General features: G+C 53.3%; 1 protein-coding gene across 3 annotated transcripts in view; it reads left to right on the top strand.

Moving 5' to 3' along the window:
• Nucleotides 1-1,862: 1,862 nt before the first annotated feature.
• The window catches only part of IKBKE (inhibitor of nuclear factor kappa B kinase subunit epsilon), a 21,004-nt gene continuing 9,892 nt past the window's right edge, over nucleotides 1,863-12,974 (top strand). For 2 of the 3 annotated variants that reach the window (XM_023514600.1, XM_012806687.2), the window contains exons 1-11: nucleotides 3,444-4,419; nucleotides 5,070-5,210; nucleotides 5,581-5,710; nucleotides 6,560-6,741; nucleotides 7,130-7,290; nucleotides 8,149-8,259; nucleotides 8,554-8,733; nucleotides 9,312-9,508; nucleotides 10,287-10,351; nucleotides 10,438-10,529; nucleotides 10,651-10,737. In XM_023514600.1, the coding sequence (XP_023370368.1) occupies nucleotides 4,267-4,419; nucleotides 5,070-5,210; nucleotides 5,581-5,710; nucleotides 6,560-6,741; nucleotides 7,130-7,290; nucleotides 8,149-8,259; nucleotides 8,554-8,733; nucleotides 9,312-9,508; nucleotides 10,287-10,351; nucleotides 10,438-10,529; nucleotides 10,651-10,737 (1,499 nt within the window). In that variant the 5' untranslated portion in view covers nucleotides 3,444-4,266. Of the gene's footprint in view, nucleotides 2,074-2,620; nucleotides 2,711-3,443; nucleotides 4,420-5,069; nucleotides 5,211-5,580; nucleotides 5,711-6,559; nucleotides 6,742-7,129; nucleotides 7,291-8,148; nucleotides 8,260-8,553; nucleotides 8,734-9,311; nucleotides 9,509-10,286; nucleotides 10,352-10,437; nucleotides 10,530-10,650; nucleotides 10,738-12,974 lie in introns of those variants that run through there. The other variant, XM_023514601.1, reaches the window with a different exon arrangement.

The raw sequence follows: 12,974 nt of genomic DNA, 5'->3' as shown, positions 1-12,974 counted from the left end.
TCCCTGGCTGGGACACAGGCAACGCATTGCCTCATTTTGTCCACACAGAGGATGTGACCTCACTGAGGATGCCTAACCGAACTTGATCTGTCAGTGCACATGGCTCCAGGCCACCTCCACTCCCTCTTGTCTCCACCCTTAGTCCGGCCATTCCCATGCTCTATTCCTCTGCCGTGTGCCCACTGCTGAGATTTCCTTCCCTCCAGGTCCCTTTTCTCCACCTAACTCTTCTCTTTCCTAAGTCCAAGCAGCCCCCCTTCTGGTTAAGCCTTTCTTAACCACCTTCCTCTCCCAGCCCACCACGCAGGAGTTTACAGAATTGCTGGAAGTGTGTTATCTCCTAACATTCAGCACGCGATCCTGGACCCCCAGGCTCCGGGGTGTTACCTTCTCCAGGCCCAGGTGTCACCTTCCTGCCAGCGCACAGTGCCTGCTTCCTGGTAGGAGCTAGACACACGTTGCCTTTGAAGGGCTAAACACGCTGGGAAAGAGAGGAAAGTAAGAGTGCTGGTGAGGATGGAGCCAGGGTCACCAGGGAAAACAGGCATGTGTTTACAGATAGGCGAGGTTATGTTGCAAACCTCAGTGGTCTAGGACAACAAAGGTTGATTTCTTCCCATAGCCAAGGGTTCCTGTGAGCCAGCAGTGGAGCCAGCAGGAGCTCTGCTCCTGACAGTCACACCCAGGCTAACAGAATCACATATAACTGCCAAGAGGGCAGAGCTCAAGGGCAGGGGATGTCTTGCATCAGCAATTAAATCCTTTTGTGGGGAAGTCACATGTTCCCCTCACCCCCATCACAGGGAGCCCAGGAATTCTCTGCACCAAGCAGGTGGGAAGCTGGGAATGCCGGTGCAAAACGAGGGGCCTGGTCCTGCCTAGTGTGAACCCACAGCAACCTGTGACTGTGGTGTCAGGAACAGGTATGTCTCTCTGAGCATGTTCTCAGCTCTGCTCCTGTTCTGGTGTCACTGTGGTAGGGGTGGGGCTGGCAGAGGAAACCACCAGGTGTGGCCTTGGGAAAGTCCCTCCACCATTCTATAGAAACATGGAATTTCCTGGTTTTAACCATTTTGTATCCAGTTGCTATCTCAGAGCTAACCAGTGCAGCACAGATCTCTCCAGCCTCCTACAACATTTGATTTTGGGCACCAAGTCCTGGCTGGGAAGTTGGCACCTGGGTTCTAGCCTCAGCAGTCTCTGAAGATCATGGGCAAATTACTGAAGCTGTGTGGGCCTTAATGCCTTCAATGCCCATCTCTAAAATGCTTTCCAGTCTCACAGACATCTCCAGATCTATTGTTCCATGACATCCATGCAGCCCACAGAGTGAGTGTTACCATCCACACGCTGTGGGTGAGAAAGCTGGCTGTGTGCTGTGCTCAAGGTCATGCTGGAGGGCATCACCTGGGTTCCAGTGCTTGCTCTTCACTGGGAAAGTGAGTCACATCCAACCTCTCCGAGGACTGGCTAGGTATAGGTCCTGGACCTCCCTGGGATGGATCCTGGGTGCAGAACTTGGTCTTCTCAGGCAGCTCTCCACTGGGTTAACCTGCCCAACCTGCTCTGTTGACTCTGGGCAGAGCCCTGAAATTCCTTGTTTCAGTGAACTACAGGAGTCACCAAACAGTACCCAGCAGCTTGCCACAGCCACAGCCATCAGGGCTCAGTTCCTGGCCTCTTTGGGGCTCAGATTCCTATACTTTCCACACCTCCACTTGGAAACCCAGAGCATCCTCTTTCTCCTTCCTGCTGAATTGGTGGCTGCACTGAGCTGCCTCTGTCTCTTTAAGAGAGACAGAAAGAGAGAGAGACAGAACTAAATCAGGAAGTGCGAGAGCTGAGAGCCAGGGCTCAGTGTTGAAGTGGGTGTCCTGCCGCCAGAGAGACTGGGAGAAAACCCACTAGTCCCAGTTCCTGGGGTGACACAAAGCCATTTCAGCTGGCCTTTCTGCGGGTCCTAGGGGCCTGCGGCTACCAGGATGCTATGAGCACTGCCCACAGATGACAGCAAGTCCTGAAAGCTCTAGGGGCCCAGTCCCACAAGCCTGTGTCTTCTGCAGCTGAGATGGGGTGAGTGTGCAGTGTCCACGGGGGAGGCTTCAGTGGGGGAAGCAGGCAAGGGGCAGGGCAGGCAGAAGTCAACTGAGTACAGGGCTGCCTGCATTTCAGCAGCAGCTCGCCAGGCCCAGAGTCCCCTCTGTGTCCCTCTGTGGCTGTTGGGGGCAGGTTGTGTCATGCACTCCCTCTCTGGCTGGCACTCTTGGAAAGGATGGCTTGGAGTCCAGTGAGCGCAGGGAGAGTTGTGGCTTGCTGCCTCCCTGGGCTCTGCTTACCAACACCTGAAGGCAGCGGTCAGCTTCTAGTGCCTGCCCTCACTTTTCCTGGGTTCTGTCTCCTGGACCCAACCCCAGGAATAGAAGCAGCCAGGAAAGTCTCCTGAAACAGCTGGGGGAAGAGGGCTGGAATCCCCCTCCACACACACACATACACACACAGCACTGTGGGGGAGGTGACAAACAGGAAAGGGTTAAAGGGCTAGGGCTGGTGGCCTTTGATGGAGGCAGAGAAGCAAACAGCACCAAGGGGCCTCTTATCTGCCCTCCTCCTTCCGGTGCAGCTCAGCTCCTGGACTCACCACAGACAGACACCATAAGACACCCTTGTCAAGGAGAGTCTTTGTCTGATTCAGGACTGCTCAGAGCGTGGGGTAAGTGCACTTAGCCACAGGAGAGCCTGAGGAGGGAGGGAAGCAGTGTCTCAGTCTGGCTCCCAGGTTCCACCATCCCAGGCTCATGGGCTGATGTGTCCCGCCACTGTTGACACTCACTGAAGGCTGTTGCACCCTCCTTGCATCAAGTGCTGGGCTGGGGGCCACAGAACATGCATTGCAGAGCCAGGCACATGCACCGCAGTCACAGAAGCAGGGGCATGCTGCCTGTGTGCCGCTGGCCCTTTACACCACACTGCCCCTTCCCACTGTACCTTCAGGCGTTCCCTGCCCCAGTACCAGAGTGCAGACCTGCTGGCTGACTCCTCAGCCTCAGGGGGGACAACCTGGCTGACTTATTCCTACTGAGCTACCATGTTGTCCCAGGAAAACTCTCAGTACCTCAGCCCCTTCTGTATAATGAAGACATGAATACATTATCCGAAATTAGGAACTGACCACTGAACTCTTTAAGGGGCCTCTAGCTCAAGGGGCTGACATTCCCAAAGATTTGCATTTTTTATAGAGTACAGTGAGAAGAGGCTCCAAGCTCAGGAAAACAGGATTCCCAGCACATGGATCCTTAATTTGAGAACCTGTAAGAGGTTAGAACAGGAAGAAGCCTTTTCTGTTTTTGGCCGGGGCTGCGTTTGAACCCACTACCTCCCACATATGGGACTGGTGCCCTACTCCTTTGAGCCACAGGCACCATCCTGGAAGAGGCCTTTTCTAGTCTAGCCTTATTTAAATGTGTTTAAGGGATAGTGGCCCATCTTATGGTCCTGCCCCTGGGCATCCCAAAAAGGCCAGCCCTGGCCTTGTTTTTCAGAGTGGCATTGAGTTTCATTTCTGAGGCTGCACTGTCTGCAACCAATTGCTTTGAGGAACAGCCCTTAGGAGAGAAGAGGATGAAGGCAAAGATGGGGAACAGAGGGGTAGGGGAGTTTCAGATCCTCCCCAAAGCTCCTAAGCCCTTGGGTTGTTGATTTCTTGCCTCTCCCAGCCTTGCTCACCCACACACTCACACCCACATCTGCAGCAGCCCTGGCCCTCTGGTGGACCTGGCCATGCTAGTCGCCTGGCTAGCAGCTGTCAGCTTGTAGCAGCAGGAAGTGGTGGGCCTGGCAAACCGGCAAGCATGCGGGGTTGGGGGGGTCCAGGCTCATGTTGCAATCCTGGAGATTTATGGTGGTGCCGGTGACGTTGCCTGACCCGGGGCCCTTCCTCCTGCACTGTTCTGCTTCCTGGGACAATCCCAGGCCTGGAGGCCAAAACCCAGAATTCTCAATGCCTAAGAGAGGTGACAGAAAAGGTCTGTCTCTGCAGAACAGCTGAGGAGGGGGATAAAGGGGACCTTGGAGAGAGGACAAGCCCAAGGCCCCGTGGGTGGCATAGGCACAGGCTCTTGCTATTGCCCTGTGCTTCTTTTTGGGGAAGTTACTTAATTTTCTGTGCCTCACTTCCCCTGCCCCCTTGCCTGTGGAAGGGCCACATGGAGCCCTTCATGGGGCAGTCTTGTTCGGGGCCCAGCCACTAGTCATGTCACCAGGTTAGGGATGAAACCCTGTGTCCCTAGCATGTGCTTCTTCAGGTGGAAGGTGGCCAGCAAGCCCGGAGAAAAGATGCAGAGCACAGTCAACTACCTGTGGCACACAGATGACCTGCTGGGGCAGGGCGCCACTGCCAGCGTGTACAAGGCCCGCAACAAGGTAGGGGGCAGCCGGTCTGCCCGTTCACATCTGGGGAGCAGGCTCAGTCAGCCCCCAGTGGGCTCCAGGGGGGCACGCGGCTGGACAGGGGCCCCTGGGATCAGTTCAGCACAGTCTGGGAAAAGAGCACACTGAAGTCTTCAGGAGCTGGAAAGGGCTCCTTGAGAGGGCGCCTCTGTCAGGTACAAGTTGGGACAAGAGAAAGATGAAGTCACCAAGGGAATAATGTAACAGTAATGGGATCTAGGGATAGCAGAGGTGGGAAGTGGAACTTGTTGACATATTTTGGATTTATCCTACAAGAACATAAAAAATGATGCTCCAGACAGACCAGGTTCTAATCCCTGTTCTGCTGCGATGCCAAGCAGGTTTGGCTATCATTGCAGTTATTGTCAATGGCAAGAGTAATAATGAAAAGCTACCCTCTGCAGGATATCAGGTGTGCGGAGCCCTTGTCGCCTCCTGGTGCTTGACCATCTACCCCCATGTAGGGGAAGGAGCGGAGGTTGGGAGAGTCCATTCAACCTGGCTGTCTGCTCATCTCTGGGGTTGGGCCGAATGGAGGCCTAGGAGAAGGTGGCTGTTCCCCTGTGGCAGTGGGATTTGTATTATCCCTCTGCGATCTCCCACTCCTCCCTCCCCTGCGACAGAAATCTGGGGAGCTTGTCGCTGTAAAGGTCTTCAACACTGCCAGCTACCTGAGGCCCCCGGAGGTGCAGGTGAGAGAGTTTGAGGTCCTGCGGAAGCTGAATCACCAGAACATTGTCAAGCTCTTTGCGGTGGAGGAGACAGTGAGTCCAGGGCTGGGGTAGAGGAGTATGGTCTTGTCCTTGACCCTCACAGTCTAGAGAGAGTCCAGCCATACACTAATAGTAGCCTGCTCACCAGCAGTCAAACTGTAGAGGGGAGCAAAGAATGTAAGGAGGGGAAGGGGTAGCTCAAGGAAAAGGAATGGCAGAATCAGTGCCTAAGCAGAGAGGGCTTCCTGGAGAAGGTGATCTTGGATTCCAGTGTGGGATCAGTATGAGGCCAAGGAGGGGAGACCAGGCTAGAAGCAGGGACCCAGAGAATAGGGGCTCTAGGTTGAGCTGAGGCACCTCTTCTTGATGAGTGGGAAGGTGAAGTGCACCCTCCCAAATCCTTCCTCTGTCCCACCCACAGGGGGGCAGCCGACAGAAGGTGCTGGTGATGGAGTACTGTTCCAGTGGGAGTCTGCTGAGCGTGCTGGAGAGCCCTGAGAATGCCTTCGGGCTGCCCGAGGATGAGTTCTTGGTGGTGCTGCGCTGCGTAGGTGAGCCCTCCCTGACCCTGCCTCCCGGCTCAGCCCAGCAGCAGGCCTGGGACATAGCCTTTGGGGCAGCACCTGCTAATCATTCAGTTTCAAACTCCAATTTCAAAATAAAATTTTAAAAAGATTGGACACCAACATTCATAGCAGCATAATTTACAACAGCCAAAAGACAGAAACAACCTAAATATACAAACAAAATGTGGTACATATATGCAATAGAATATTATTCAATTTTAAAAGGGAGGAAATTCTGACACCTGCTATAACACGCATGAATCCTGAAGACATTATGCCAAGTGAAATAAGCCAGTTACAAGAGGACAAACACTGTAATTCCACTCACTCACATGAGGCGCTCAGGGTAGTCCAATTTATAGGGACAGAAAATAGAATGGAGGTGCTAGGGCCTGAGTGAGGGGGGATGGAAGTGTTGTTTAATGGGTACAGAGGTTCAGTTTGGAAAGATGAGAAAGTTCTGGAGATAGGTGGTGATGGTGGCAAGACAATGTGCCTATGTCCCTGAAGTATATGCTTACACATGTTTAAAATGATAGATTTTGTTATGCATATTTTACCACAAATAAGTAATACAAGGCTCTGCTGCCCTTAGGGAGGCAGAGTCACTTCTCTGATTTCCTAGGGAAACCAGGTGGAGCTTCCACACATTCCCCAGTGCCCTCAGGACCCCCTCCTAGGCCCATCTCTGTTCCCCACTTTTCCCGTGGCCTTGTCAGCCCATGAGAACTCCCTGTCTATCATGATGCAAGGACAGCCCTCCCACCAGGATGAATCTCAGACTCCACACTGTCCCTGGCCAAAGCCAGCTAGCAGTCCTCCATCTGTCCTCAGTGGCTGGCATGAACCACCTGCGGGAGAACGGGATCGTCCACCGTGACATCAAGCCTGGGAACATCATGCGCCTCGTGGGGGAGGAGGGACAGAGCATCTACAAGCTGACCGACTTCGGGGCTGCCCGGGAGCTGGATGATGATGAGAAGTTCATCTCTGTCTATGGGACGGAGGAGTACCTGGTGAGTGAACTGCTAGGCCCCTGTCACCTTGAGCTATGGGCCTCCCTGGCCTTGTGACTCCTTCAGATGCCCCTAGGAGGGGGTCTGGCCCATCCCCCTGCTTCTGGAAGGTTAATATCTCACCCCCTGCACCCCAACCAGAGGAGTACTTCTGTTCTCTAAGATAGAAGGGGCAATGGCACCATCTGTCCAGATAGCCTGCCCCGTGGGTGACCAGATGGAAACGTTCTGGATAGGCCACTGGGATACCCATTGTTAGGATGATAAAGAAGAAGGGTTCTGAGTGGTCCTGTTTCCACCTGAAGATGGTGGAAGGGATCCTGACAGGCGGGGGTTCAGGCCCTTGCTCACCTCTCCCCATGTTGGTTTTCTGGTTCTCTTTCCGCAGCACCCTGACATGTATGAGCGGGCAGTGCTCCGAAAGCCCCAGCAAAAGGCCTTTGGGGTGACTGTGGATCTCTGGAGCATTGGAGTGACCCTGTACCATGCAGCCACAGGCAGCCTGCCCTTTGTTCCCTTTGGTGGGCCACGGCGCAACAAGGAGATCATGTATGGTGGGCCACAGGGCAGGGAACTGGGGGGTGCCCTGGACTTTCCCCTGTTGGTCCCTGCTATGTCCCCTGCTCCCCCTTGAATTCAGATCCCATTCCCAGCCAGGCTCTGGTAGGTCCTTTGTTAAGCAGTGGGTCAAAGGAGGAGCTGAGCCCTGCCCACGGCTTGGTGGGAGCCTGCTAATACTTCTCTTAGTTCAGTGCATCCCTGTAACTGTCCCCTCTTTTACTGCTCACTTCCTCATAGCTGAGGCTCAAAAAGTGACTTGTCCAGGGATGCAGAGAGCCTGCCAGGGGCAAAAGTGGGGAAAGCACTCAGCCTCCTATTCCCAGGTCCAAGGTCTCCATAGTTTCCAGCTGTCTGATAGGAGCAACAGGTAGCTGGAGAGAGTAGCTGCTCTCCTTAAGTGCCCCACCCAGAGCAAGACAGATCTGAAGTGGATTAGCAGAAGATCGACGTACCCACCCTCATCTCAGGGGTTGAGCTGTGTGGAGCCTGTATTAGACTTCTGGGAAGGGGGTCATCAGGAAAGGCTGGACTCTGAAAGGAGAGGAGGATGTCGGGAGCCAATCACAGCCTGGGCAAAGGTGTGGAGGCTGCCAGGCTGGGGAAAGTAGGGTAAGGGGAGAGGCAGTGGACAGGGCAAAGTTCTCCCTGCTTGAAGGAAGAGCTTAGCATGGGAGCTCGCAGGCACAGTGAGCTCCTTGGAGGAAAGCTAGCCCTCTCAAATTCTGTTTTCCAGGCTACCTTAGAATGGATGGGTGCCTTGACCCAGTGCCCTCCCTCAGTCTGAGTTTATTGTCCCTGGAAGTGTGACAACTGGGCTCCCACTGACCTGGCCCTGCCTCACCCCAGGTACCGAATCACCACCGGGAAGCCACCCGGGGCCATTGCAGGCACTCAGAGACGGGAGAACGGGCCCCTGGAGTGGAGCTACAAACTCCCCATCACCTGCCGCCTGTCCGTGTGAGTGGACTCTGCTGGGTGGATGGTGGTCGAGCCTGGGCTGAGTGTCACTGCTCTCCACTCAATCAGGATTTCTGAGGCCTGGAGCCTCAGAACTGTGGGGTTGGGTATAGCATTTTCCCTTTGTAGCCCAGTTTTTCCACCTGGATGCTGGAACCAGTTCTTCCAGCTCTTCCTCCCCAGCTACCTTGGTCCCAGCTCTTCAGGGCGTTCTCATGGAATGCTCCTATTATCTATTTGAGGGGACAAGTCTGGATCCCAGTCTCTGACAGCGTCCATGTCATGGGAGGGCAGGGGTTTGCAGACCCAGCTGGTGCCCATCCTGGCCAACATCTTGGAGGTGGAGCAGGCCAAGTGCTGGGGCTTCGACCAGTTCTTTGCGGAGACCAGTGACATCTTGCAGCGAGTTGTCTTCCACGTCTTCTCCCTGTCCCAGGCAGTCCTGTACCACATCTACATCCACACCCATAACACGTAAGTGGGGACAAGGGAGTGCAAGCAGGAGAACCTGCCTCCGCAAGCAGAAGTGACTGTCTGAAGTGGCACCTCCCAAACTATGTTCCGTGGAGTTTTTAGATATAGAATTGTGGGTCCAAATTTAGTTTGGAAAAACACTAGCTCCACAAAGTTAAACAGATATTCTTGCTTGTACTTCAGAGATTCTACATCCTTTGCAAGAATAATATGCATTGTAAATTTGGGAAGTGTGTGTTGACAATGTATTGTCTGTATCTATCGCTCATAGAACCCTTTATTCCAGGAGTACTTTATGGTACTAGGTGAATTTAAATGCAAGTGTGATGTGGAGCATGCAAGGGCAGAGGCTGGGTATTGGGGCTCCTGGTTCTGTTCTCACTCTGTCACCAACTATTAATAAGACATGAACTCTCTACTGTCTCTCTCTACCCCTCATGAGAGAGAAAACCAGCCCAGTAACCCCCACCCCTGGGAAACTGAGCCCTGTGTATGGGCAAAGTCTCAGCAGGGGCTTGGATCCCCCTGACCCCACATCCTGCCTACTGATACCCCCACCCCCCACCTGTTGGATCTAGGATAGCCATCTTTCTGGAGGCTGTGTGTAAGCAGACCAATGTGGCCCCCCGGCACCAGAACTACCTCTTTGAAGGTCACCTCTGTGTCCTTGAGCCCAACCTCTCAGCACAGCACATCGCCCACACAACAGCCAGCAGCCCCTTGACCCTCTTCAGCATAGCTGATGAGACCCCCAAGGGGCTGGCCTTCAGGGACCGTGAGTAAGGCCCTCCGGGCTGGGTCTCTTCTCCTCACATTCCCTTTCAAGAGGTTGGGGTATACAATGCGAGTGTTTCTTTGAGCCCACAGTGTGCAGAGGGCAGATCTGGGCTCTAATTCTGCAGATGCCTCTGAGATGCTGTGTATCTTAGGCTGGTGGCTTGACCTCCTAGGGCATCATAGCGTCCAAGAAGTTGTTAAAAAGAAAGGAAGGAAGGAAGGAAGGAAGGAAGGAAGGAAGGAAGGAAGGAAGGAAGGAAGGAAGGAAGGAAAGAGAAACAATAGAAATGTGGAAATTTGGGTTTAATGTACTCTATAATCTCTGATTGAGGGAAAGTCTCAGGTAGTTTGTGCTGGAGGAATGGGAGCCCAAGCTGCTGAAGAGAAAAGAAGGTGATCAGGGGTTCATAGCGTTGTCCTTTTCTCCAAGTTCTAGTGAAGGTATTATTCATTCTGATTTGCATGATGCCAATTTCATCCTCCCAACCTGCAAACACATAGCCAAGAGGGTGGTGGTTTTAGCGGTCTTGATGCCTGTTGAGGTGGGCCCTTGGGCATGAGGGTGCAGTTCTCAAGACGGCCGCAAGGTGGCAGTGAGGGACCACAACGGTAAACACTGGCCAGGCCTTAAGCGCGTATGCTGCTTAGAAAGTGTGGGGCGCTGGGGTGTGGGATTGGAGGCCAGGGGAGAGTAGGAGTTAGAAATAATAAAGATGAGCTCAAAGTTGACCTGGAACCATAAAGATAGGCCACTCAGACAGGGTCTTTGTCTGCAGCTGCTCTGGACGTCCCCAAGTTTGTCCCCAAAGTGGATGTGCAGGCAGATTACAACACCGCCAAGGTGAGGGGTGGCCCCAAGGTGGCAGGGAGGCATGAGAAAAGGATTGGAAGGTGTGGGACCTGCCCCTGCCCACCTGTGTGTTTCAGGGTGTGTTGGGCACCGGCTACCAGGCCCTGCGGCTGGCACGGGCCCTGCTGGACGGGCAGAAGCTGATGCTGCGGGGGCTGCACTGGGTGGTGTGAGTACCCATGAGGGCAGGGAAGAGGGGGCGGGTGGGTGCCGGGACCTCTCTGCACTGCCCTGGGACCATGCCCACGTGCATGGTGCCTGCGGCTCTGACACAGGCTTCCCTTGTGCAGGGAGGTGCTCCAGACCAGATGCAGGCGGAATCTGGAGGTCTCCCAGACAGCACACTTCTGCCTCAGCAGCAGCATGAGCACAGAGAGGTGGGTGTCCTTCCCAGGCCAGCCCACACCTCCCAGACCTTCTTTCTCTGTCTCTGTTCCTCGCCTCTGATACTTCCCACAATGCATCTCTCCTCCCCCATTCAGAGCTCTCCTGCAGCCCTGCTAGAATAGAGAGGGCACCCTACCTGGTCCCTCATTGCTACACCACCGTAACCCAGTCCCTCACTTGCATAGGGGATGAGAGGCCCAGGCTCTCCAGGTACAAGGCAGCTTCCCTGTCCAGAAAGGGGCCTCTGTCCTGCCAGGCCCTTCTCTGAATGATTTTGAGTACTCATTCTGCCTTCTAAGGGTTCCTGGCTCCAATCCTTGGACCCTCTACTCCCTCTACTCCTCTGTCTTGGGCTAAATCAGGAGGATGGGCTGGGAAAAGAGGGAGACTGAGGGGGAAGAAGCCAAGCCGAGGGTCTGGGGATAGGAAGAATGGGAAAGTTACATTTCCCAGGGCACCAGGGAAGTGAGCACAGCCCCTGAGTCCTAGAGGGTGTGGGCCATGTATGGCATGGGTGAGAGATGGGAGTGTTACAGCCTAGGGAAGATGACTGTGGCAGGAATCTTTGGGGACAAAGGATCAGAGACTTTCAAACATGCCAGAAGTCCCCCCCTCTTTCCATGACCCCTAGCCCGTGGCCTCAGGAAGGTCCAGGGAGTTTCCCAGCAGTGGGTCTGACTCACTGCAGCCTTGGGTACCTCCTGGGGCCTGGCAGCAGCAACACTGGTGGAGAGGCAGCTGGGGAGGTGGGGGTGCAGGGAGTAGGAAGAGGAGAGACTCCAGATGACATGGATGGAGTCCTAGTCATGGCTGAGCCCCCTTCACACAGTGACAGAGAGCAGTGGTCAGTCAGCAGTGCTGCTGGGGAATCTCCTTTAACCAGGGCTCCATCCAGGGGCATAGAAATGTGCTCCAGGGAGCACATCACACAGAGAGGCCCATGCTCCCCCAAAGCAGTCAGCTCTTCCCAGGCATGTGAGGGCTGACAGGATGGTTGGGTAAGGGAAGACCAGAGACGGGTAGCAGCAACACTGGAGGCCTTCCTAGAAGAGGAGGCATTTTAGGCCAGAAGGGAGGGGAATACCTTATGTGGGAAGGTCTGCACAGAGCCTAAAAAATATATGCTGATGGTAGAAAGTTAGAAAAGACAAATAAGCAAAACTAAAAAAATAAAAATGCCATATCCTACCAGCCAGAGGTAGGTAGATAGCTTAGTAGATATTTTTCTAATCTATAAGTATATGCATTAACCAGCGTGAGACTATTGTGTGTTTGCTTTGCTCAGCTTGCTGGCTCGCCCCCTCAATACATTTTCATCTCAGCTAGTCCTCATTCATATTCCAGTTTTCCTAATTATCTCCAGAATTTCTTGTTATGGCAAGTTGTGTTCAACCAGGATGCAGTCTAAGACTACACTTTGTATCTGTTTTAATAGAGCACAAACTGCCCCACCCCTCTCTTTTTTTTTTTTCCTAACCCTGACTTGTTGGGAGCCTTGTCATTATAGTTTCCCCTTTTGGACTCCTGGAAAACTTCCTCTGGAAGCTGTTTGGCTCGTTCTTCTTTCCCCGCATTTCCTGTAAACTAGGAATTCTGAAGACTGGATAAGTTCAAGTTTAACATTTTTTGCTAGAACACGTGGTAGACAATGCTGCGTACTTCATGTCGACACCCCATTGGGAGTGACAGCCTGATTGCTCTGCTATAGATGACATTTTCCCTAAAAAGCAAAGAACCACTGTGGTGTTGCCTCGTCCACCACGTGGACATCCGCCCCTTTATCATTCATTGATTTTAACACTGTGCCCAAGAGAATAATTTCACCAGGCTAGCAGGATACTAATGTTTGAAGTTCTGGACATTATTGGCTAGCGGTCTACAAAACACAGCTTTCCCCTCATCAGTAAGCAATTGGTTATCAGGAAATAGAGTTTCTACCAGAAAAGAACGTAATCCTTTCCCTTTACTTACCAACATTCCTCGTAAGGAGGCCATTAATAGCTGCCTTGCCTCATGGGCTCGTGAATTTTCACAGGTGTAAGGTGTTTCAATCCACCTCAACCTTTCTTCTTTGCAATGCTCAATCATGTCATGACTTTGGTGAGTAGGGCTCTCTTCAAGTTGGTTCCCCGGTCTTAAGCAGAAAACTCCCCAGAGATCCTGTAAGCCAGCAAGGCTGTCCCAAAGATGCCGTGTCTCCCGCTCTGGCTGCCTCCCAAACCCTTAA

Source organism: Otolemur garnettii, unplaced genomic scaffold (genome assembly GCF_000181295.1).
Source record: "Otolemur garnettii isolate 467f Iridium unplaced genomic scaffold, OtoGar3 scaffold00055, whole genome shotgun sequence".
NCBI classification, from domain to species: domain Eukaryota; kingdom Metazoa; phylum Chordata; class Mammalia; order Primates; family Galagidae; genus Otolemur; species Otolemur garnettii.
Note: the sequence above shows the minus strand (reverse complement) of the source record. Positions and strands in the feature narration are given on the sequence as shown.